This window comes from Lithobates pipiens, unplaced genomic scaffold (assembly GCF_037356315.1).
Source record: "Lithobates pipiens isolate NorthernLeopardFrog02 unplaced genomic scaffold, aLitPip1_a1.2 Scaffold_18, whole genome shotgun sequence".
In the NCBI taxonomy this organism is placed as follows: Eukaryota; Metazoa; Chordata; class Amphibia; order Anura; family Ranidae; genus Lithobates; species Lithobates pipiens.
In genome coordinates, this window is record NW_027507758.1 from 480017058 (window position 1) to 480039911 (window position 22854).

General features: G+C 46.8%; 1 protein-coding gene across 4 annotated transcripts in view; it reads right to left on the reverse strand.

The window, feature by feature from the left end:
* ATG16L1 (autophagy related 16 like 1) overlaps positions 1–22511 on the reverse strand; it is a 101743-nt gene extending 79232 nt beyond the window's left edge. For 2 of the 4 annotated variants that reach the window (XM_077488384.1, XM_077488383.1), the window contains exon 1: positions 21833–22510. In XM_077488384.1, coding sequence (XP_077344510.1) covers positions 21833–21947 — 115 coding nt within the window. In that variant the 5' untranslated portion in view covers positions 21948–22510. Of the gene's footprint in view, positions 1–21832 lie in introns of all 4 variants that reach the window. The other 2 variants (XM_077488382.1, XM_077488385.1) reach the window with 2 other exon arrangements.
* Positions 22512–22854: the final 343 nt, after the last annotated feature.

Below are 22854 nucleotides of genomic sequence, written 5' to 3' on the forward strand. Positions count from 1 at the left end.
CGGGAGCGATCCGGGATGAGGGGACAGCCATTCATTCATGGCCACCCCCTCGCGATCGCTCCCGACGAATGGAAATGCTCCATGACATCACTTCCTCTCCTGTAATGTAAACACAGGCAGAGGAAGTGATGTAATCTCTCCTCCGTGTCGGTATTTTTCGTTCCGACACCGAGGAGAGAGGCTCGGTGAGTTGCACCAACACGACACTACACAGTAGAACATTTTAGGCACACTCACACCCCCCCGATCACCCCCCCAATTACCCCTGCCCCCCCAGTCAGTGACACCAATGTCATTTTTTATTTTTTTTGCATTGGTGTCATTTGTGACTGTAATAACTGTTAGGGCAGTTAGGGTTAGCCCCCTTTAGTTCTAAGGTACCCCTCTAACCCCCCCAATAAAGGTTTAACCCTGTGATCACCCCCCGTCGCCAGTGTCACTAAGGCTGGGTTCACATTGCAGCGGTTTATGAGAACGGATGTGATTCGCACCGCACTGCAGTGCAAATCACATCCGATCTCTGTGCGATTCGAGTTCAGCCATACAGATAGTATGGCTGAATTTGCGTCGCACCCGCCGCAAATTCGCACGGGACCCTTTTTTTGGTCCGCAGCAGAATCGGATCGCATGGGTGTTCACACCATGCGATCCGAGTTTGCAGATCGCACTGCGATATGCGAACTGATCTGGGGGTGTCAGTAACATTTCACTGACACTCCCAGCAGTTCAAATAGGGCAGTGTGAACTGCCGCCGGGAGGCATGCGATGCGGGAACCCGCCGTGGATTCGTGGCGTTCCTGCATCGCTCCAGTGTGAACCCAGCCTAATAAGTGATCGTTTTTCTGATCGCTCTATTAGTGTCACAGGTGACGCTAGTTAGGCAGGTAGGTATTTAGGTTCGCCGCAGCTTTTTATAGCGCCAGGGACCCCCATATACTACCGCATAAAGCCCCCTGATTGCCCCCTAGTTAACCCTTTCACCAGTGATCACTAGGGATGCACCGAATGGGTTTTTTGGTGCCGAAACCGATACCGAAAATGAAAAATACACTAGGCCGAAAACCGAAACCGATACCGAAACAGCACCGATACCGAAAATGACTGTTTTAAAAAAATATTTTTATACAGGAGGTGGCCAGAGACTGGCGACATGGTTCAGGAGGTGGCCAGAGACTGGCGACATGGTTCAGGAGGTGGCCAGAGACTGGCGACATGGTTCAGGAGGTGGCCAGAGACTGGCGACATGGTTCAGGAGGTGGCCAGAGACTGGCGACATGGTTCAGGAGGTGGCCAGAGACTGGCGACATGGTTCAGGAGGTGGCCAGAGACTGGCGACATGGTTCAGGAGGTGGCCAGAGACTGGCGACATGGTTCAGGAGGTGGCCAGAGACTGGCGACATGGTTCAGGAGGTGGCCAGAGACTGGCGACATGGTTCAGGAGGTGGCCAGAGACTGGCGACATGGTTCAGGAGGTGGCCAGAGACTGGCGACATGGTTCAGGAGGTGGCCAGAGACTGGCGACATGGTTCAGGAGGTGGCCAGAGACTGGCGACATGGTTCAGGAGGTGGCCAGAGACTGGCGACATGGTTCAGGAGGTGGCCAGAGACTGGCGACATGGTTCAGGAGGTGGCCAGAGACTGGGGACATGGTTCAGGAGGTGGCCAGAGACTGGCGACATGGTTCAGGAGGTGGCCAGAGACTGGCGACATGGTTCAGGAGGTGGCCAGAGACTGGCGACATGGTTCAGGAGGTGGCCAGAGACTGGCGACATGGTTCAGGAGGTGGCCAGTGACTGGCGACATGGTTCAGGAGGTGGCCAGAGACTGGCGACATGGCACAGGAGGTGGCCAGAGACTGGCGACATGGCTCAGGAGGTGGCCAGAGACTGGCGACATGGTTCAGGAGGTGGCCAGAGACTGGCGACATGGTTCAGGAGGTGGCCAGAGACTGGCGACATGGTTCAGGAGGTGGCCAGAGACTGGCGACATGGTTCAGGAGGTGGCCAGAGACTGGCGACATGGTTCAGGAGGTGGCCAGAGACTGGCGACATGGTTCAGGAGGTGGCCAGAGACTGGCGACATGGTTCAGGAGGTGGCCAGAGACTGGCGACATGGTTCAGGAGGTGGCCAGAGACTGGCGACATGGTTCAGGAGGTGGCCAGAGACTGGCGACATGGTTCAGGAGGTGGCCAGAGACTGGCGACATGGTTCAGGAGGTGGCCAGAGACTGGCGACATGGTTCAGGAGGTGGCCAGAGACTGGCGACATGGTTCAGGAGGTGGCCAGAGACTGGCGACATGGTTCAGGAGGTGGCCAGAGACTGGCGACATGGTTCAGGAGGTGGCCAGAGACTGGCGACATGGTTCAGGAGGTGGCCAGAGACTGGCGACATGGTTCAGGAGGTGGCCAGAGACTGGGGACATGGTTCAGGAGGTGGCCAGAGACTGGGGACATGGTTCAGGAGGTGGCCAGAGACTGGGGACATGGTTCAGGAGGTGGCCAGAGACTGGCGACATGGTACAGGAGGTGGCCAGAGACTGGCGACATGGTTCAGGAGGTGGCCAGAGACTGGCGACATGGTTCAGGAGGTGGCCAGAGACTGGCGACATGGTTCAGGAGGTGGCCAGAGACTGGCGACATGGTTCAGGAGGTGGCCAGAGACTGGCGACATGGTTCAGGAGGTGGCCAGAGACTGGCGACATGGTTCAGGAGGTGGCCAGAGACTGGCGACATGGTTCAGGAGGTGGCCAGAGACTGGCGACATGGTTCAGGAGGTGGCCAGAGACTGGCGACATGGTTCAGGAGGTGGCCAGAGACTGGCGACATGGTTCAGGAGGTGGCCAGAGACTGGCGACATGGTTCAGGAGGTGGCCAGAGACTGGCGACATGGTTCAGGAGGTGGCCAGAGACTGGCGACATGGTTCAGGAGGTGGCCAGAGACTGGCGACATGGTTCAGGAGGTGGCCAGAGACTGGCGACATGGTTCAGGAGGTGACCAGAGACTGGCGACATGGTTCAGGAGGTGGCCAGAGACTGGCGACATGGTTCAGGAGGTGGCCAGAGACTGGCGACATGGTTCAGGAGGTGGCCAGTGACTGGCGACATGGTTCAGGAGGTGGCCAGAGACTGGCGACATGGTACAGGAGGTGGCCAGAGACTGGCGACATGGTACAGGAGGTGGCCAGAGACTGGCGACATGGTTCAGGAGGTGGCCAGAGACTGGCGACATGGTTCAGGAGGTGGCCAGAGACTGGCGACATGGTTCAGGAGGTGGCCAGAGACTGGCGACATGGTTCAGGAGGTGGCCAGAGACTGGCGACATGGTTCAGGAGGTGGCCAGAGACTGGCGACATGGTTCAGGAGGTGGCCAGAGACTGGCGACATGGTTCAGGAGGTGGCCAGAGACTGGCGACATGGTTCAGGAGGTGGCCAGAGACTGGCGACATGGTTCAGGAGGTGGCCAGAGACTGGCGACATGGTTCAGGAGGTGGCCAGAGACTGGGGACATGGTTCAGGAGGTGGCCAGAGACTGGGGACATGGTTCAGGAGGTGGCCAGAGACTGGGGACATGGTTCAGGAGGTGGCCAGAGACTGGCGACATGGTACAGGAGGTGGCCAGAGACTGGCGACATGGTTCAGGAGGTGGCCAGAGACTGGCGACATGGTTCAGGAGGTGGCCAGAGACTGGCGACATGGTTCAGGAGGTGGCCAGAGACTGGCGACATGGTTCAGGAGGTGGCCAGAGACTGGCGACATGGTTCAGGAGGTGGCCAGAGACTGGCGACATGGTTCAGGAGGTGGCCAGAGACTGGCGACATGGTTCAGGAGGTGGCCAGAGACTGGCGACATGGTTCAGGAGGTGGCCAGAGACTGGCGACATGGTTCAGGAGGTGGCCAGAGACTGGCGACATGGTTCAGGAGGTGGCCAGAGACTGGCGACATGGTTCAGGAGGTGGCCAGAGACTGGCGACATGGTTCAGGAGGTGGCCAGAGACTGGCGACATGGTTCAGGAGGTGGCCAGAGACTGGCGACATGGTTCAGGAGGTGGCCAGAGACTGGCGACATGGTTCAGGAGGTGACCAGAGACTGGCGACATGGTTCAGGAGGTGGCCAGAGACTGGCGACATGGTTCAGGAGGTGGCCAGAGACTGGCGACATGGTTCAGGAGGTGGCCAGTGACTGGCGACATGGTTCAGGAGGTGGCCAGAGACTGGCGACATGGTACAGGAGGTGGCCAGAGACTGGCGACATGGTACAGGAGGTGGCCAGAGACTGGCGACATGGTTCAGGAGGTGGCCAGAGACTGGCGACATGGTTCAGGAGGTGGCCAGTGACTGGCGACATGATAAAAGTGATAAGTGTGGTGTCCCCTCATGCAGCCAGTAGTGTTTGTGTCCCCCTCGTGCAGCCAGTAGTGTTTGTGTCCCCCTCGTGCAGCCAGTAGTGTTTGTGTCCCCCTCGTGCAGCCAGTAGTGTTTGTGTCCCCCTCGTGCAGCCAGTAGTGTTTGTGTCCCCCTCGTGCAGCCAGTAGTGTTTGTGTCCCCCTCGTGCAGCCAGTAGTGTTTGTGTCCCCCTCGTGCAGCCAGTAGTGTTTGTGTCCCCCTCGTGCAGCCAGTAGTGTTTGTGTCCCCCTCGTGCAGCCAGTAGTGTTTGTGTCCCCCTCGTGCAGCCAGTAGTGTTTGTGTCCCCCTCGTGCAGCCAGTAGTGTTTGTGTCCCCCTCGTGCAGCCAGTAGTGTTTGTGTCCCCCTCGTGCAGCCAGTAGTGTTTGTGTCCCCCTCGTGCAGCCAGTAGTGTTTGTGTCCCCCTCGTGCAGCCAGTAGTGTTTGTGTCCCCCTCGTGCAGCCAGTAGTGTTTGTGTCCCCCTCGTGCAGCCAGTAGTGTTTGTGTCCCCCTCGTGCAGCCAGTAGTGTTTGTGTCCCCCTCGTGCAGCCAGTAGTGTTTGTGTCCCCCTCGTGCAGCCAGTAGTGTTTGTGTCCCCCTCGTGCAGCCAGTAGTGTTTGTGTCCCCCTCGTGCAGCCAGTAGTGTTTGTGTCCCCCTCGTGCAGCCAGTAGTGTTTGTGTCCCCCTCGTGCAGCCAGTAGTGTTTGTGTCCCCCTCGTGCAGCCAGTAGTGTTTGTGTCCCCCTCGTGCAGCCAGTAGTGTTTGTGTCCCCCTCGTGCAGCCAGTAGTGTTTGTGTCCCCCTCGTGCAGCCAGTAGTGTTTGTGTCCTCCTCGTGCAGCCAGTGTTTGTGTCCCCCTCGTGCAGCCAGTGTTTGTGTCCCCCTCGTGCAGCCAGTGTTTGTGTCCCCCTCGTGCAGCCAGTGTTTGTGTCCCCCCTCGTGCAGCCAGTGTTTGTGTCCCCCTCGTGCAGCCAGTGTTTGTGTCCCCCTCGTGCAGCCAGTGTTTGTGTCCCCTGTGTAGTCAGTGATGCAGAAAGAGAGGAGAGCCGCCTCTGCCGTCTGGATCAATAGAGCGCCGGGAACATCACAGCTTTAATTTCAATAGCTGTGTGTTCCCCCGTCGCGCGCCGCCGCATATAGCCCCTCCCCCTTGTCCGGGGAACTGTGATAGACAGATCCCCCGTCCAATCTGGACGGGTGATCTGTCTATCAGTTCCCCGAACGAGGGGGAGGGGCTGTAGGCGACGGCGCACGACGGGGAACACACAGCTATTAAAATTAAAGCTGTGATGTTCCCAGCGCTCTATTGATCCAGACGGCGGAGGCGGCTTTCCTGCGATATACACCTCCCGTGATGGGCGGCACCAGGGGCGGGGGCGGAGCTCCGCCCCGCCCCATTTCCGGCTCAATTATCGGCCGTTTTTTCCTTTCGGCAAATTGCCGAAAGGGCCATTTTCGGCCGATATGTTTCGGCGGCCGAAATTTCGGTGCATCCCTAGTGATCACCATATAACTGTTACAGGTGACGCTGGTTGGTTAGTTATTTTTTTTATAGTTTCAGGGCACCCGCCATTTATTACCTAGTCTCACTAGTGTACCCCTAAATTTAGGGGTGTCTACTTTCCAAAATGGGGTCATTTGGGGGGGGGGGGGGGTTTGTGCCATCTTGGCATTTTATGGCCTTCAAAACTGTAACGCCCTTAGAAAGCCTGAAGGCGGTGCTTGGTTTTCGGGGCCCCGTACGCGGCTAGGCTCCCAAAAAGTCCCACATATGTGGTATCCCCGTACTCAGGAGAAGCAGCAGAATTTATTTTGGGGTGTCATTTCACATATGCCCATGGCATGCGTGAGCAATATATCATTTAGTGACAACTTTGTGAAAAAAAAAAAAAAAAAGTTTGTAATTTTCCCGCAACTTGTGGCAAAATATAAAATATTCCATGGACTCAACATGCCTCTCAGCAAATAGCTTGGGGTGTCTACTTTCTAAAATGGGGTCATTTGTGGGGGTTTTGTGCCATCTTGGCATTTTATGGCCTTCAAAACTGTAATAGGTAGTGAGAAGTGAAATCAAAAATTTACGCCCTTAGAAAGCCTGAAGGCGGTGCTTGGTTTTCGGGGCCCCGTACGCGGCTAAGCTCCCAAAAAGTCCCACATATGTGGTATCCCCCTACTCAGGAGAAGCAGCAGAACTTATTTTGGGGTGTCATTTCACATATGCCCATAGCATGTGTGAGCAATATATCATTTAGTGACAACTTTGTGTAAAAAAAAAAAAAAAAAAAATTTGTCATTATTCAATCGCTTGAGGCAAAAAAATAAAATATTCAATGGGCTCAACATGCCACTTATCAATTTCCTTAGGGGGTCTACTTTCCAAAATGGGGTCATTTGGGGGGGTTTTGTACTGCCCTGCCATTTTAGCACCTCAAGAAATGATAAGCAGTCGTAAACTAAAAGCTGCGTAAATTCCAGAAAACGTACCTTAGTTTGTAGATGTGACAACTTTTGCGCAAACCAATAAATATACAGTTATTGACTTTTTTTTTACCAAAGATATGTGGCTGAATACATTTTGGCCTAAATGTATGACTAAAATTGAGTTTATTGGATTTTTCTAATAACAAAAAGTAGAAAAAAAATTTTTTCAAAATTTGCGGGCTTTTTACATTTATATCGCAAAAAATAAAAATCGCAGAGTCAATCAAATACCATCAAAAGAAAGCTCTATTTGTGGGAAGAAAAGGACGCAAATTTTGTTTGGGTACAACATTGCATGACCGCGCAATTACCAGTTAAAGCAGCGCAGTGCCAAATTGTAAAAAGACCTCTGGTCATTGACCAGCAAAATGGTCCGGTCTGAAAGTGGTTAACTCTGTTCAAGGACATATACTCTATTCAGAGACATTTCATATTATGGATCTGTTTTTTCTATATAAGGTCTAAGACACTTTGTGGCGCCCATCACCCTTGCTCCATTCATGCGCAGTGAGGATGCTTGCGCTTTGCACTTGCGCATGCCCAGTGGTAGGGGCCAGGCCGCTGGGTGGCTTTGCTCGCCCCTTGGCTGGTGTCCGCATACCCGGCAGTTGGAAGCATATGGAACTAGCTACATGGGAGGCCGGGCTGCGTCTCTCCTGGATGGATGTGGCTATTATTATAAAAGGCGAGAACTGCCGCTGGAGATCTTAAATCAATCCTAATTAAAGTCAAATATAAAAACAGTGATAAAGAGAGATAGAGAATTTTTTATATATATATATATATATATATATATATATATATATATATATATATATATATATATATATATATATATATATATATATACATATATATACACACATACACAGCAATTTTTTTTTTTTTTTTTTTTTTTTTTTTTACCACTTGCTTACTGGGCACTTAAACACCCTTCCTGCCCAGACCAATTTTCAGCTTTCGGTGCTCTCACACTTTGAATGACAATTACTCAGTCATGCAACACTGTACTCAAATGAATTTTTTGTCCTTTTTTTCCCACAAATAGAGCTTTCTTTTGGTGGTATTTGATCACCTCTGGGGTTTTTATTTTTTGCGCTATAAATGACAAAAGACCGAAAATTGTGAAAAAAAAGCATTTTTCTTTGTTTCTGTGACAAAATTATGCAAATTATAAATTTTTCTTCATAAATTTTGGCCACAATTTATACTGCTACATATCTTTGGTAAAAATAACCCAAATTAGTGGATATTATTTGGTCTTTGTGAAAGTTAGGGAGTCTACAAGCTGTGGTGCGAATCGCACAAAATTGATCACATCTGATGTACTGGTGGCCTATCTCGCTTCTTGTGACCCGAACAAGCCAGGAAAGTACAAATACCCCCCAAATGACCCCTTTTTGGAAAGTAGACATTCCAAGGTATTTAGTAAGAGGCATGGTGAGCTTTTTGATGTTGTCATTTTTTTCCCACAATTCTTTGCAAAATTAAGATTTTTCATTTTTTTTATTTTTCTCCACAAAATTGTCATTGTAATAGGTTATTTCTCTCACATGGCATGTGTATACCACAAATGACACCCCCAAAAAAATTCTGCTACTCCTCCTGAGTATTACAATACCACATGTGTGGGACTTTTTCACAGCCTGGCCACATAGAGAGGCCCAACATGCAGGGAGCGCCATCATGTGTTCTAGGAACATAAATTACACATCTAACTTCTTGACTACTTATTACACTTTTGAAATACCAGGACAATGACACGTGGCACCGATGACACGTGGCACCGATGACACGTGGCACTAATACGTGGCACCGATGACGCGTGGCACCGATGACGCGTGGCACCGATGACGCGTGACACCGATGACAGATGGCACTGATAAGTGGCATTGATGACACGTGACACTGACAGGTGGCACTGATGACAAATGGCACTATGTGGCACTGACGACGGGTGGCACTGACGACGGGTAGCACTGACGACGGGTGGCACTGACGACGGGTGGCACTTTTTTTTTTACACTTTTTTTATTTATTTTTTTACACTGACGGCCGCTGCAGCCGTTCATCTCTCCCCTCTTACACTCTGTCTGTGTGAGGAGGGAGAGCGACGCTGAGAGATGATCTCATATGTTTACATATGAGATCATCTCCCATTGGACACGCCGATCGCGCTGTAAACGGCCGCTGTGATTGGGGGGGACACGGCAAACACAGAACTTCCGCGATGCGCGCCCACGGCAGCGCGCATTGCGGAAGTAAACAACAGGACGTCCAGCGCCTGCTCTACGGCCGTCATTCGGCTATAGTGCGGGCGCGAGGTGGTTAAACAGTCAATTTCGGTTTTGGCCAAGTGCATCCTGAATGTTTGGTTTTTGCCACCAGAATTTAAATTTCAGCGCACCACTAATTATTTTTATAAACGGACCTCATAAAGGCAGTCTACCTGGCGTCTGCTTAAACTGGCCCTGGCATGTCAGTCTGTACTACTATTGCAGCACTGCTTTGTAAGGTCAGCACTACATAAATGTAATAACTGAAACTGCTGCATCCTATGACAACCTGTGTATGTTAAACAGTTTAGGTTGGGTACACACTGGTACGACTCATACGACTATCATCCTACTTTGCTCTGTGATATCAGTCCTACATCCATCAGACTTGAATGAACAGGATACTACTTTGATCCGACTTGTGTGATAGTTTGAATTGTCCTTTGACCTATCAAAACAATCCCAGTGTGACAAATTCCTTTTGCTGCTGCTGTAATCACCATGTCGGATGTCACAAGTCACATGGTTAGGACAAGGATCCTACTTTGATCCGACTTCAATGATATTCAATAGGCTGAAGCAGGATCAAAGTCGGACCAAAGAAGTGTAGGGAGCGTTTTCAAAGTCGGACCAGTTAAGACGGATCTAATAGGGAAATATTGATTTTCACACGTCATGCGACATGAGCTCCCAAAGTCGGCCTCTGTTGGTTGTACCAGTGTGAACCCAGGCTTGAAAGGATTTGGAACACAATTCCAACATAATTACAAATGGGATCTTGGAGCAGCGTTCACCTGTGTTTATTGTTCTATTTGCTTCGCATAAATAGAAAATGCCACATGATCCATTTTGTCACAGCTGAATTTTTATTTTTTTTAATCCCCTAGCCTGTTGTGAATGCAAACAATTACAGTTCAAAGCAACTTAACTGATGACAAATACCATTCTTTCAAGACGGCACCTGAAAGCATGCAGCATTTGACTTGTTCCCCTAAAAACCCTAAGAAGCAAATTTCCACAGCTTGATTTTATACGTGGTAATTTCTCAGTCAGAATGTGATTAAAGCGGAGTTCCACCCAAAAGTGGAACATCCGCTCATTTGCCTCTCCCCCTCTGGTGCCACACTTACCACCTTTTGGAGGGAGGGGGCAGGATAACGGTCTTTCACAGGTATCCTGTTCCCACTTCCAGGAGTCTGGGACGCTGCCTGTGACATTACTACAGGGCTCCCTCCTCCTCCCCCTGTCGCTGGGCCAGTAGTAGAGAGGAGCGGGGCCTTGCGCAGTAGGGTTTCCGGCATGAAACCATTAGGCTACACTGCTGGGTTCCCTTACCCACAATGGCGGCGGCAGCACCCAACAGCAGATGGAAACAGCTGCAGTGCCAACATCGCTTGACTCAAGGGCAGGTAAGTGTTCTATTAACATGCCAAAATGTCCCATGAGCCACATTGCCACATGTTAAGCAGCCCTTTGAAAATCAATGGGCTGGGCTATGCTTGTCGTGGGAAAAATGAGCGACATGAAAAAAATGAATTTTCTTGTCAATATTCCTATCGCTCACGTTCATGGAAAGTATGGCTCTCAAAATAGTGGGTGCTGTAACGATTACCGGTTGGGTCCTGGAAACATCAAGCAAGTGTTCATATTCGGCAGCACACCACGGATCAACACTTCTGTCCAAAGGTTTCTTTTATTGAGAGAGATCACATTACAGAGATAAGTGCAACACTTCTGAGCCAAGCAGGGTCCTTCATCACACATGACTGGCGAAGGGGCTCTGCACAGCTCCGAAATGTTGCACTTATCTCTGTGATGCAATCTCTCTCACATGAAAAAATGAATGACAAACACAGCAAAACAAGCAGTAAAAAAAAAATAAAAAAAAACTTGCAAACTGCAACATGCCAAAATGTTTCACGAGTTACCTCCTTTGTAGCTGTGCTATGCGTATCAATGGGAAAAAATTGCCCAAAAAAAAAAAAAAATACATGCGCTCCCACTACTTTAGTTGTGAATGGGGCCTGAAAGTGAAATTGGCGTGTTTACACAAGAACTATGACACTTCATTCACCTCTGTGTGTTTCCAGAGATACAGCAAACTGCACAGAAAACATGCGCTTTGCCACGCATTTTAGAAACGTCTTGCAAATGCGCATCATACTTGCATTCCGAGTGCAGGTAGCAGATGCAAATCTGCCATACAACAAACGCGCTGTAAGCACACCAAAAGGCATGGTAAAAAAAAGGGTTCTGGAGCTTCTATGTGGCATCTGCCACATGTAGGACAGCCCATTCAAGTGAATGGGTTGCCCTAAGCATGATGAATGGAAACGCTTCAAAATGTTCAAGAAAAAGTGCATGTGGAAACGTCAGTTCCCACTATGTGGAGGTATAAACGCAGCCCAACAGTGTCTCCATCCACTCCCTCCTATGTACTTGTATAAAGATGGCCATACACTATGCAAATTGATTGTAGCTTTAGTTTTTAGATTGACCACAAAGTTTAGAAGTGTATCTATTTGAATATTTGACCATTCTTCCAGAAATGCATTTGTGAGGTCAGGCACTGATGTGGACGAGAAGGCCTGGCTCACAGTCTCCGCTCATTCATCCCAAAGGTGTTCTATTGGGTTGAGGCCAGGACTCTGTGCAGACCAGTAAAGTTTCTGCACCCTAAATTCGTTAATCAATGTCTTTATGGACCTTGCTTTGTGCACTGGTCCAACTCATTTGGTGGAGGGGGGATTATGGTGTGGGGTTGTTTTTCAGGGGTTGGCCCGTTAGTACTAGAGGTCGACCGATATATCGGCCGGCCGATATTTGCCGTTTTTTAAATAATCGGCATCGGCCGATTTGAGCTGATAAAAAGCCGATTTAGAACTACAGCGGGACTTTTCTATTACAGAAGTCATTTCAGTCAGTGTAAGTTGCCTGAGTCGTCATAGCAACCCTTTCCTCCTCTCTGGGCAGGCTGCCAAGAAAAGAACTAAATGATACAATGTTTACACTTCAATGAATGAAGTCATCTCTGTGTGTAGAAGTTCTCAGTTTAACCATTTAAAGACTAAATCTTTTCTGACACTTGTTGCTTACAAGTAAAAATCTTGTATTTTCTGCCAGAAAATCACTTAGACCCCCCAAAAATGATATATATTTTTTTAGCAGAGATCCTAGGGAATAAAATAGCGGTTGTTGCAATATTTTATGTCACACGGCATTTGCACAGAGGTCTTTCAAATGCATTTTTTTAGGAAAAAAATACACTATTTAAAAAATAAAAATAAAATAAAAACAGTAAAGTTAGCCCATTTTTTTTTTTCGTCCAAAAGTTTTGACTACCTGTTTTTATTTAATATATAGGTTTTTTGTTTTTTTTATCTAAATCATACATACAAGTAAACTGATTGGGGGTTTTGTTTTGTTTAATAAATGTTTAAATGTAAGAAATTTTCTGTATCACTTATGAAGGCTGCTTTCACACTGGAGCGGGCAGGCGTTGATGGTAAAACGCAAGTTTTAGCGGCTCTTTACCATCATTTTAGCGGTGCTATTTGGCTAGTGGGGCACATATAACCCAGCTAGCGGCCAAGGAAGAGGTTAAATGCGCCCATGAAGCACTGCTGCCAAATCGCATTGCATGCGCTTCGGCAGTGGTGCCCATTCATATCAATGGGCAAGAGTGGTGGAGGAGCGGTATACACCACTCCAAACGTGCTGCTTGCAGGACTTTTTTTTTTAAGATCCTGCCAGCGCATCGCCTCAGTGTGAAAGCACTCTCTTTCACACAGACTGCAGGGGAGCCATTTTACAGGCGCTATTTTTAGCCCAAAAGCGCCTGAAAAACGCCCCAGTGGGAAAGGTGTGTTAGATCAAGGGGGATTAAAAAATAAAATAAAAAATAAAAAAGGAAAAAAAATAAATAAATAAAATAAAATCGGCCTAACATATCGGCCCAAAAAAAATCGGCATCATATATCGGCTATCGGCCGCCATGATTTCTAAATATCGGCATCGGCCAGAGAAAAACCCATATCGGTCGACCTCTAGTTAGTACCAGTGAAGGAAAGTCTTGGAGCCCGTTCACACTGTGGTGTTGGCGCTTTTTCCCCCTGGGTGAAAAAGGATTAAAAGTGCCGCTGCAGTGGCACTTTGCTGATGCTCCGGCGGCGCTGTCCATTGATTTCAATGGGCAGGGATGCTTTAGGAGTGGTGTATACACTGCTCCTAAAGCGCCTCCAAGATGCTGCTTGCAGGACTTTTGTTGACGTCCTGCCAGCGCCCCAGTGTCAAAATACTAGAGGTTGACCGATATGGGTTTTTCTCTGGCCGATGCCGATATTTAGAAATCATGGCGGCCGATAGCCGATATATGATGCCGATTTTTTTGGGCCGATATGTTAGGCCGATTTTATTTTATTTATTTATTTTTAATCCTCCTTGATCTAACACACCTTTCCCACTGGGGCGTTTTTTAAGGCGCTTTTGGGCTAAAAATAGCGCCTGCAAAATGGCTCCCCTGCAGTCTGCGTGAAAGACAGAGTGCTTTCACACAGAGGCGATGCGCTGGCAGGATCTTAAAAAAAAAAGTCCTGCAAGCAGCACGTTTGGAGTGGTGTATACCGCTCCTCCACCACTCCTGCCCATTGATATGAATGGGCACCACTGCCGAAGCGCATGCAATGCGATTTGGCAGCGGTGCTTCATGGGCGCATTTAACCTCTTCCTTGGCCGCTAGCTGGGTTATATGTGCCCCACTAGCAGCCAAATAGCACCGCTAAAATGATGGTAAAGAGCCGCTAAAACTTGCGTTTTAGCATCAACGCCTGCCCGCTCCAGTGTGAAAGCAGTCTTCATAAGTGATACAGAAAATTTCTTACACTTAAACATTTATTAAACAGAACAAACCTCCAATCAGTTTACTTGTATGTATGATCTAGATTAAAAAAAAAAAAAAAAAAAAAAAAAAAAAAACTATATATTAAATAAAAACAGGTAGTCAAAACTTTTGGACAAAAAAAAAAAAAAAAATGGGCTAACTTTACTGTTTTTATTTTATTTTTATTTTTTAAATGGTGTATTTTTTTCCCAAAAAAATGCATTTGAAAGACCTCTGTGCAAATGCCGTGTGACATAAAATATTGCAACAACCGCTATTTTATTCCCTAGGATCTCTGCTAAAAAAAATATATATCATTTTTTGGGGGGTCTAAGTGATTTTCTGGCAGAAAATACAAGATTTTTACTTGTAAGCAACAAGTGTCAGAAAAGATTTAGTCTTTAAATGGTTAAACTGAGAACTTCTACACACAGAGATGACTTCATTCATTCAAGTGTAAACATTGTATCTTTCTGTTCTTTTCTTGGCAGCCTGCCCAGAGAGGAGGAAAGTGTTTCTATGAGGACTCAGGCAACTTACACTGACTTCTATTACAGAAGTCATTTCAAAGTCCCGCTGTAGTTCTAAATCGGCTTTTTATCAGCACAATCGGCCGATGCCGATTAATTAAAAAACGGCAAATATCGGCCGATATATCGGCCGGCCGATATATCGGTCGACCTCTACAAAATACTCAGGCTTTCACATTGGAGTGTCAGCAGAGGAGCTTTACAGGCGCTATTTTTAGTGCTATAGTGCCTGTGTAAGGCTCCTCAGTGTGAAAGGGGTCTTAAAGTGGATGTAAACCCTCTCCTATACCCAGTGACGTGAACAGCCTCAGATGATACACAGATGAAACAAATCCTCCAACATAAGTTTTACTTGTATAACTGCTGTCTTTCCTTTTCTACATTCTTTGGAAAGTGCACATTTGTTACAAATGTTTCTTCTTGTTTCAGCAGTAAGAGGGGAGTCTGAGCATACACTGTGTGTAAAATGATTGGAGGAAAAGCACACACCCCCCCATCCACATAGCCAGATGAACGATGAAACTTGCAAAGCTGCGCTTTGAATAGACCAGCTTTCTACGAACCTATTTATAGCACCCTTCCCGACACAAATTTCCAGCTGCTTTTATCTCCTGTGCAAATAACAGAGGAATGGAGCAGTAGAAAAATATGGGACTTAATGCTTTAACCAGTAGAGACCCACGCTATAGCCAAATGACGGCTACAGCGCGGACCTCCTTTGCCGGACTACGTCTATTGACGTCGTCCCATGCACGAGCGGCCTGCACGCGCGCCGTGCTCTGTAATCGGCGAGTCTACGAGACTCGCCTGATCACGGATCCAAGCAAGGGGTCGATCCCGACCCCTTACCATGTGATCAGCTGTCAGCCAATGACAGCTGATCATGGGATACAACGGAGCCGGTAATCGGCTATTTTTCCTCCTCGAGCTGACAGCGCGAGGAGAAAAAAAAAAAGAGCCGATCACCGGCGGTCGTGATCGGGACATCAGTCCCGATCACGGCCAGCTTACCAGTGCCCACCTGCCCCCTGCCAGTGCCACCTCTGTAATAAAAAAGTGCCCCCCATCAGTGCCCACAGTGCCACACATCAGTGCCCACAAACTGCCTCAACGGTGCTGCACCCCAGTGCCACATATCCGTGCCCATCAGTGTCATCTACCAGTGCCCATCAGTGCCACCTATCAGTGCCCATCAGTGCCACCTATTAGTGGTACCCATTAGTGCCACCCATCTGTGCCCATCGGTGCCACTTTGTGCCCATCGGTGCCGCCTTAACTATGCCTATCAGTGCCCACCAGTGCAGCCTATCAGTGCCCACCAGTGCAGCCCATCAGTGCCCACCAGTGCCGCCTCATCAGCGCACATCAATAAAGGAGAAAAATGACCCGTTTGCAAAATTTTATAACAAACTATTAAACATGATTTTTTTTTTTTATTATTTTGCATCTTTTTTTGTTTGTTTAGAAAAAAATAAAACTCCCAGCTGTAATACCACCAAAAGAAAGCTCTATTTGTGGGGGAAAAAAAAAAATGACAAATTTCATTTGGGTACGGTGTTGTATGACCGCGCAATTGTCATTCAAAGTGCATCAGCGCTGAAAGCTGAAAATTGGACTGGGCAGGAGGGGGGTTTAAGTGCCCAGTAAGCAAGTGGTTAAAGAGAGAGAGATAAGTAAACACTACAGATATATGTGCCCAGGTCAGATTTCATGAATAGGGTTTACATTAAAGCTGTCACGACGCGTCGACTAAGAAAATACGATGACGTGGGTTCTGGGCGTCGATGCGTCACAGTGGTGGCAGTGCTTAGTATCTAGCGCTGCCCTCCGTGCCGCCATCCCCCTCTCTTCTCCCCCTCCGTGCTGCTGTCCCTAGGGGTCAACGGATCGTCACCAATCCGTGATCAGAGCGCACATGCCGCGATCTCTCTCCCCTCTCTGTACTGATCTGTGCAGTGGAGGGGAGAGGTCGGATGGAAGCAGCCATCCCTCCATACCCAGCCAATACTCTGCCAGCCCGATATTCTACAGTACAATACAATACTCTGCCCCAGGCCAATACAGTACAATACTCTGCCCGCCAATACTCTGCCAGCCGCTACAGGCCAATACTCTGCTACAGGCCAATACAATACTCTGCCCGCCAATACAATACTCTGCCCGCCAATGCATTGCAATACTCTGCAATGCAATACTCTCAAGCTTATCCAAAGGATTAATTAGCTAATCAAAAAAAAACCACTAGATTCATTAAAAAATAAAAATAAATAATCGGATAGTCGTTGACTAATCGAAAAAATAATCGACAGATTAGTCGACAGACAAATTAATCGTTAGTTGCAGCTCTAGTTTACATCCATTTTAAGGCATCAGCATACCAAGACATTTTGGACAATTTCATACTTCCAACTTTGTGGGCTGGCCCCTTCCTGTTCCAACATGACTGTGCACCAGTGCACAAAGCAAGGGCCGTAAAGACATAGATGAGCGGGTTTGAGGTGGAGGAACTTGACTGGTCCTGACCTCAACTTGATAGAACACCTTTGGGATGAATTAGAGCCTTCCCAGAAGAGTTGAAGCTGTTATTGCTGCAAAGGGTGGGCCAAACCAATATTGAACCCTAAGAACGCCATTAAAATTCATGTGCATGTAAAGGCAAGTACCCCAATACTTTTGACAATATAGTGTATGTGTGGGTCCAGGTGCTTGTCCCAAAATGCAGACAGCGTGCACACTCTTACTCACAAGGATGATAAAACAGTGGCTGTATCCGTGTCACCGCTGTGTCCAAATTGACATGAATGGGACTGCCTGCATAGAGATGAACAGAACACCTGTACATCCCTCTGTGTGGGTAAACACTGCCCTCGCATGAGAGTACACTGTAGTACACCCTGTGTGAATGAGGTCATATTAGGCTGTGTTGGCTTTGTGGTAGACCAAGTCTCAGCGTGGCCAAGGTAAACCTGCAGTCAATGTTGGTAGAATGTTAGACTCACTGCCTTACAAATATTCCCTTTTCGTATGCCAAGGCTCAAATGCTTAGAAGGTAACCCAAGAGCTATTAATTTTAACAAATAAGTTGGAGTGGGGGCTGGTCATATGACCTGTCAAATGATCAATCCTGGAGTGCTCCCTTTGCACAAGATGTACTCATCAGTTTGCCCATGTGAATGAGGCCCTTAGAATTAAATGAATGAAATGTAAAATAAAAAAGGTAGTGTTGCTTTAATCACAGTGGGGTCCTATGGAGAGCACATTGGGGGTTCTGCTTTCCAAAATTACTCTCACCAATTGCGTTAAAGTGGTTGTAAACCCTTACATACAGTGGAGAAAATGATTTTAACCCCTGCAGATTTTGTAAATTTGCCCATTTACAAATTATAGACCCTTAATTTCTTTGTAACATAGGTGTATTTTAAACGATATTTTTTGTCTATCAACCAGAAATCAAGACATAAAAAAAAACAGGACACAAATGTTAGAAGTTGAGTTGCAGTTCAGGGGGGTAAAATAAAGTATTTGATCCCCAAGCAAAACATGACTTAGTACTTGGTGGAGAAACCCTTGTTGGCAAGCACAGAGGTAAGACGTTTCTTGTAGATGATGACCAGGTTTTCACACATCTCAGGAGGGATTTTGGTCCACTATTCTTTACAGATCTTTTCTAAATCCTTAGGGTTTTTTGGCTGTCGCTTGGCAACTCCAAGTTTCAGCTCTCCTCCATAAATTTTCTTTAGGATTAAGGCTTGGAGACTAGCTAGGGCCACGACATGACCTTGATATGCTTCTTCTAGAGTCACTCCTTTGTTGCCTTAGCAGTATGTTTTGGGACAGTGTCATGCTGGAAGACCCACCTTCAGTGTTCTGGCCGAGGGAACAAGGTTCTCATCCAAGATTTTACAATACATGGCCTTGTCCCTTAGCCCCTCAATGCGTCAAAGTCAACCTGTACCTTTAGCAGAGAAACAGCCCCAAAGCATAAGGTTTCCACCTCCGTGCTTGACTGTAAAGATGGTGTTCTTAGGGTAATAGTCAGCATTTTTCTTCCTCCAAAAGAGGGAGTCGAGTTAAAGCCAAAGAGCTCAATTTTGGTCTCATCTGAATACTTCTTGGAATCATTTAGATGTTCATTAGCAAACGTCAGATGGGCCTGTACATGTACCTTCTTGGACCTTGTGGGTGCTGCAGGATTTTAACCCATGCCGACGTTCGGGTTACCAATGGTTTGTCTGGCGAGTGTGGTCCCAACTGCCTTGAGATCATTCACAAGCTTTTCCCATGTAGTTCTGGGCTGATCCCTCGTTTTTCTCATGATCAGCCTTGCCCAATAAGGTGAAATCATGCATGGAGCTCCAGACCGGTGGCAATAGATGGTTATTTTGGATTTCTTCCATTGGCCAAAAATCGCTCCTAGAGTGGTCTTCTCACCAAGCTTCTTGCTGATGGTCTTGCAGCCCATTTCAGCCTTGTGCAGGTATACAATCTTGTCCCCGACGTCCTTTGATTGCTCTTTGTTCTTACCCATAATGGTGAGATTTGAATGGAAAAAAAAAAAAAAAAGGGATTCTTTGGACAGGTTTTTTATGCACATAACAAGTTGTCATTAGGATCACCTTCTTAAAATGACAGGACTAATCTGTGTACCACATGAGCACATACTGTAGCCAGAATTATTGTTGGTTCGTAGGGGATCAAATACTTATTTTACTCACTGAACTCCAACTCAAATTATAACATTTGTAGGGCTGAAACAACGAATCGATTAATCGACAACTAATCGATTATGAAATTAATTGATTACTATTTTCATAATTGATTAATCGGCCAGTAAAACAACAGGGTAAAAATAAACCTAAAATTAGTCCTTTATAGTACAAAAAGAGTAAATAATCGCTACTGTAAATATTACTTTCAAAGTTCTACAGTAAAAAAAATAAAATGAACCCCTTACAGTAATGATTATCTGCTTTTTTTTGTACTATAAAGGGCTCATTGTAGTCTTTTTAACCCCATTATATTACTAAACGTTACAAACGTTACTAATACCTGGTTCACATCTATATGTTTATTGGTGCTTTTTGCAGAAACGTACTGCAGTTCATTTACATGATTTCCTATGGGACACATTCACATCTATGCTTTTTTCAGCCGCTGCGTATTTGGAAAGGGTCAGGGACCTTTAACGCAAAATGGTGCTTTTTTTGGTTCAATATACTTTAATGTAGAAGCTGCAGAAAAGAATGTAATGCGTTTTTGCAGAAACGTGTGTTTTTTTAATATGCCCAAAAAAAAAAACGCAAAAAGCACAAATTGCAGTAAAATTGCAGGAAAAAGCACTGCAAAAACAGATCAAAAGCAAACTGCATAGGTGTGTACCGAGCCTTATGCTGGCCACACGGATCAATTTTCAGATGAAAAATCTTTGTACATTCATTGAATGAAAGAATTTTGTTTGAAATTTTAACTTGTTTTTAACATTCTGTTTTTAAAATTAAATGTAAATTTCTGAACGAAAACCACACACGCTGTCTGAAAATTGCTTTGACCAAGGGGTTTTCTATTTCCAAATTTTCCCGTCACTGTGGTTGAAAATGAACGTCAATTTGACTAACTTTTTTTTTTAAGGTTATTAACCGACTAATTGATTAATCAAAACAATATTCGGACAACTAATCGTTCGTTGCAGCCTTAAACATTTGTATCATGGTTTTTTTTCTGGATTTTTGTTTGACATTCTGTCTCTATCATTTAAAATACACCTATTATAAAACATTATAGACCCTTTATTTTTTTGTAAGTGGGCAAACTTACAAAATCTGCAGGGGGAGAAAGAGAGAGTGGGGAAAGGGGGAGAAAGAGAGAGTGGGGAAAGGGGGAGAAAGAGAGAGTGGGGAAAGGGGGAGAAAGAGAGAGTGGGGAAAGGGGGTCACCCCATGCCCCCCTCCTCCTCCCAGTACATAGGAAAAGAGCTGATGCAGTCAGACGCTGTGTGCTGGAGCTCCTTTTTTCTTCTGGTGTCAGGAAAACTTGTTAGAAGCTTTTGGTACTGACAGCAGAGGAACAAAGCAGCAGATAGAAATGTGTACTTGTCTTAATCTAGAGCAATAAGTGACACTATAGAGAAGATATCTATTCAATATGAGGATAGACAGCTGTAGCAGTAAACATTGGATAATTCCTCCACTATTACTTTACCGCTGGCCTTTTAAAATGTTGTGTTGACCCTGCTTTTCATTCCTAATAACATAGATGCCTGGATAATTAAAGAGAGTGAAGACTGGTACACACTAGTAGTTTTTATTCGTTAAACCCAGTAGGGCTGAACGAAAAAAAAAAACTGACAGCTATGGTGTTCTGACAGGGGAATTGAGCTCGGCACCCCCCCCCAGCACTCCAGTCGGTTGCTCTCGGGAGCCGGCCGAAGGACCTTTTGCAGTCATGACTCATCAACAGAAGCCTGCCACACAGCCAGCTTCTGTCATGTCAGACCAGCTGCAGCACACACAGCCTGAATGTCAGCCGGTTCCTACTGAACCAGCCTATGCCCTCTGACATTTGGCCAGTGTGTACTAGAATTGAGTCTCCCTCAAGTTGACAATACAATGTGATTGTACAGTCACTGATGGTATTACCAAAAGACATAATAGGACGCACCTAAACAATTAATTCAACTTGTATCAAATCAAGCTGACCCTTGCACTACATCGTTGATAGCAGATCTAAAGGAGATTGTACAATTGCGATCTATAGTGTATGGCCACCTTTACAAGGATAGAGTGGAGAGGGATTGGAACTCCTTTCAGGTTTTTATTGCTGGCTGTGCCCCTGTTATGGAGATTCAGCCTCTCTATTTGTCCTGTTTACCATTATCACTGAAAGCGAAAGAAAATTTTTGGGTTGACACCAGAACAGGAATAGAGGGGACATTTCCAATTATAACACTATTTCTGGAAAAAAAAACAGAAATGGCCTCACTTCCTATTTGGCTGTGGGACAGGAAGTGAGGGAAAATCTCCCCAATGGGACACAGATGGCAAAAAAAAAAAAAAAAACACAACTTACAGGGGTTGTAACACCCCCTAATGTATTCAAAATTAAAAAATAAGTTTTACCTTTAGCTCTACTTTAAAATGTACCAATGAGTATGTAGGGCCCTCCTTTGATAAATCTAAAGTTGATTGTACAGTCAGATTGTAATGTGTGTGGTAAACCTAAAGGACTGCCATTTGTTTTGTTTTTCTCAAGCAAGCAATGCTGAATAGATTTGACAAGTTGTAGTTACATTGTAGGATGAGCTCCTCGAAGGCCTGTCTCTGTTCTCGATCCCTCCTCCTCAGTTCACTGGAGATGTGGATCCTCCAGCCGGGGAACCCTCCGGCCTTAATACTGCTCGCCATCGCAGTGCTGAGACGTCTGTGTGGGCAGCAGACTCACATGGTCCCAGGGTAAGCTCTGGAGGTCCTATGACTCAGTACTGGGCCTGCCTAGGACACATCTGCTGCCCCTCTGTGTGCTCACCTCTAATATCGATGTCCTGAATATAGACATGTATTCACAACTACTAGCAGAGGCTCTGTATGGGTTTATTCAGGAAGGGCTGTGTGTGTGGAGAGAGCAGGTCACTGGCTGTATGTATCTATAGTCCCTCCATTATTGGTAGGGCTGTGTATGGAAGCAGGCTGTGCACTGTCTATGTATGGAGGTACACCTGCCAGTCACCACCCCTCTATCTCTCTATAGATGTAGATACATGTCACCCCTCTACCACCCCCAACCTCTATAAACCACCCACCAATAACCCGCACGACCTCACTTCTACCCCGGCACGTATGGCTATTTCCCCACTAGACTGTCTCACGCCAATGACGTCACCTAAAGATGGCCCAGTCCCAATCCGCCTGACAGGAAGTGCACATGCGCACTGACAGCGGCGGGGCGGGCCTGTGGTATACGGGTGCTGCCTGCTACCAGCGCACGCATACAGTATACTTTGCCCCGCCTACACAACCATTTTACTGTCACTGGTTACACTGCAGCACTGAATTACATTTTTGTCCACTGGGCTTTTTATATCAACTAAAAAGCGTGGCGTCCTCGCATTGAGAACGCTTATTGGGCAAGAGTATACGGAAAAGCCAAAGGTGATTGGTTGCACGGTCTATGTGCCCGCCTCCGCTGATGATTGGCAGTCCCTTTGCGAGTTTTATTGCTGTGTGTAATCTTGCGAGAAGAGAGGCGGGAGCTCCGTATTTGGGGAAGATGGAGCTGTATGACGAGTTACAGGTGGACACCGGTGTTGTGCCG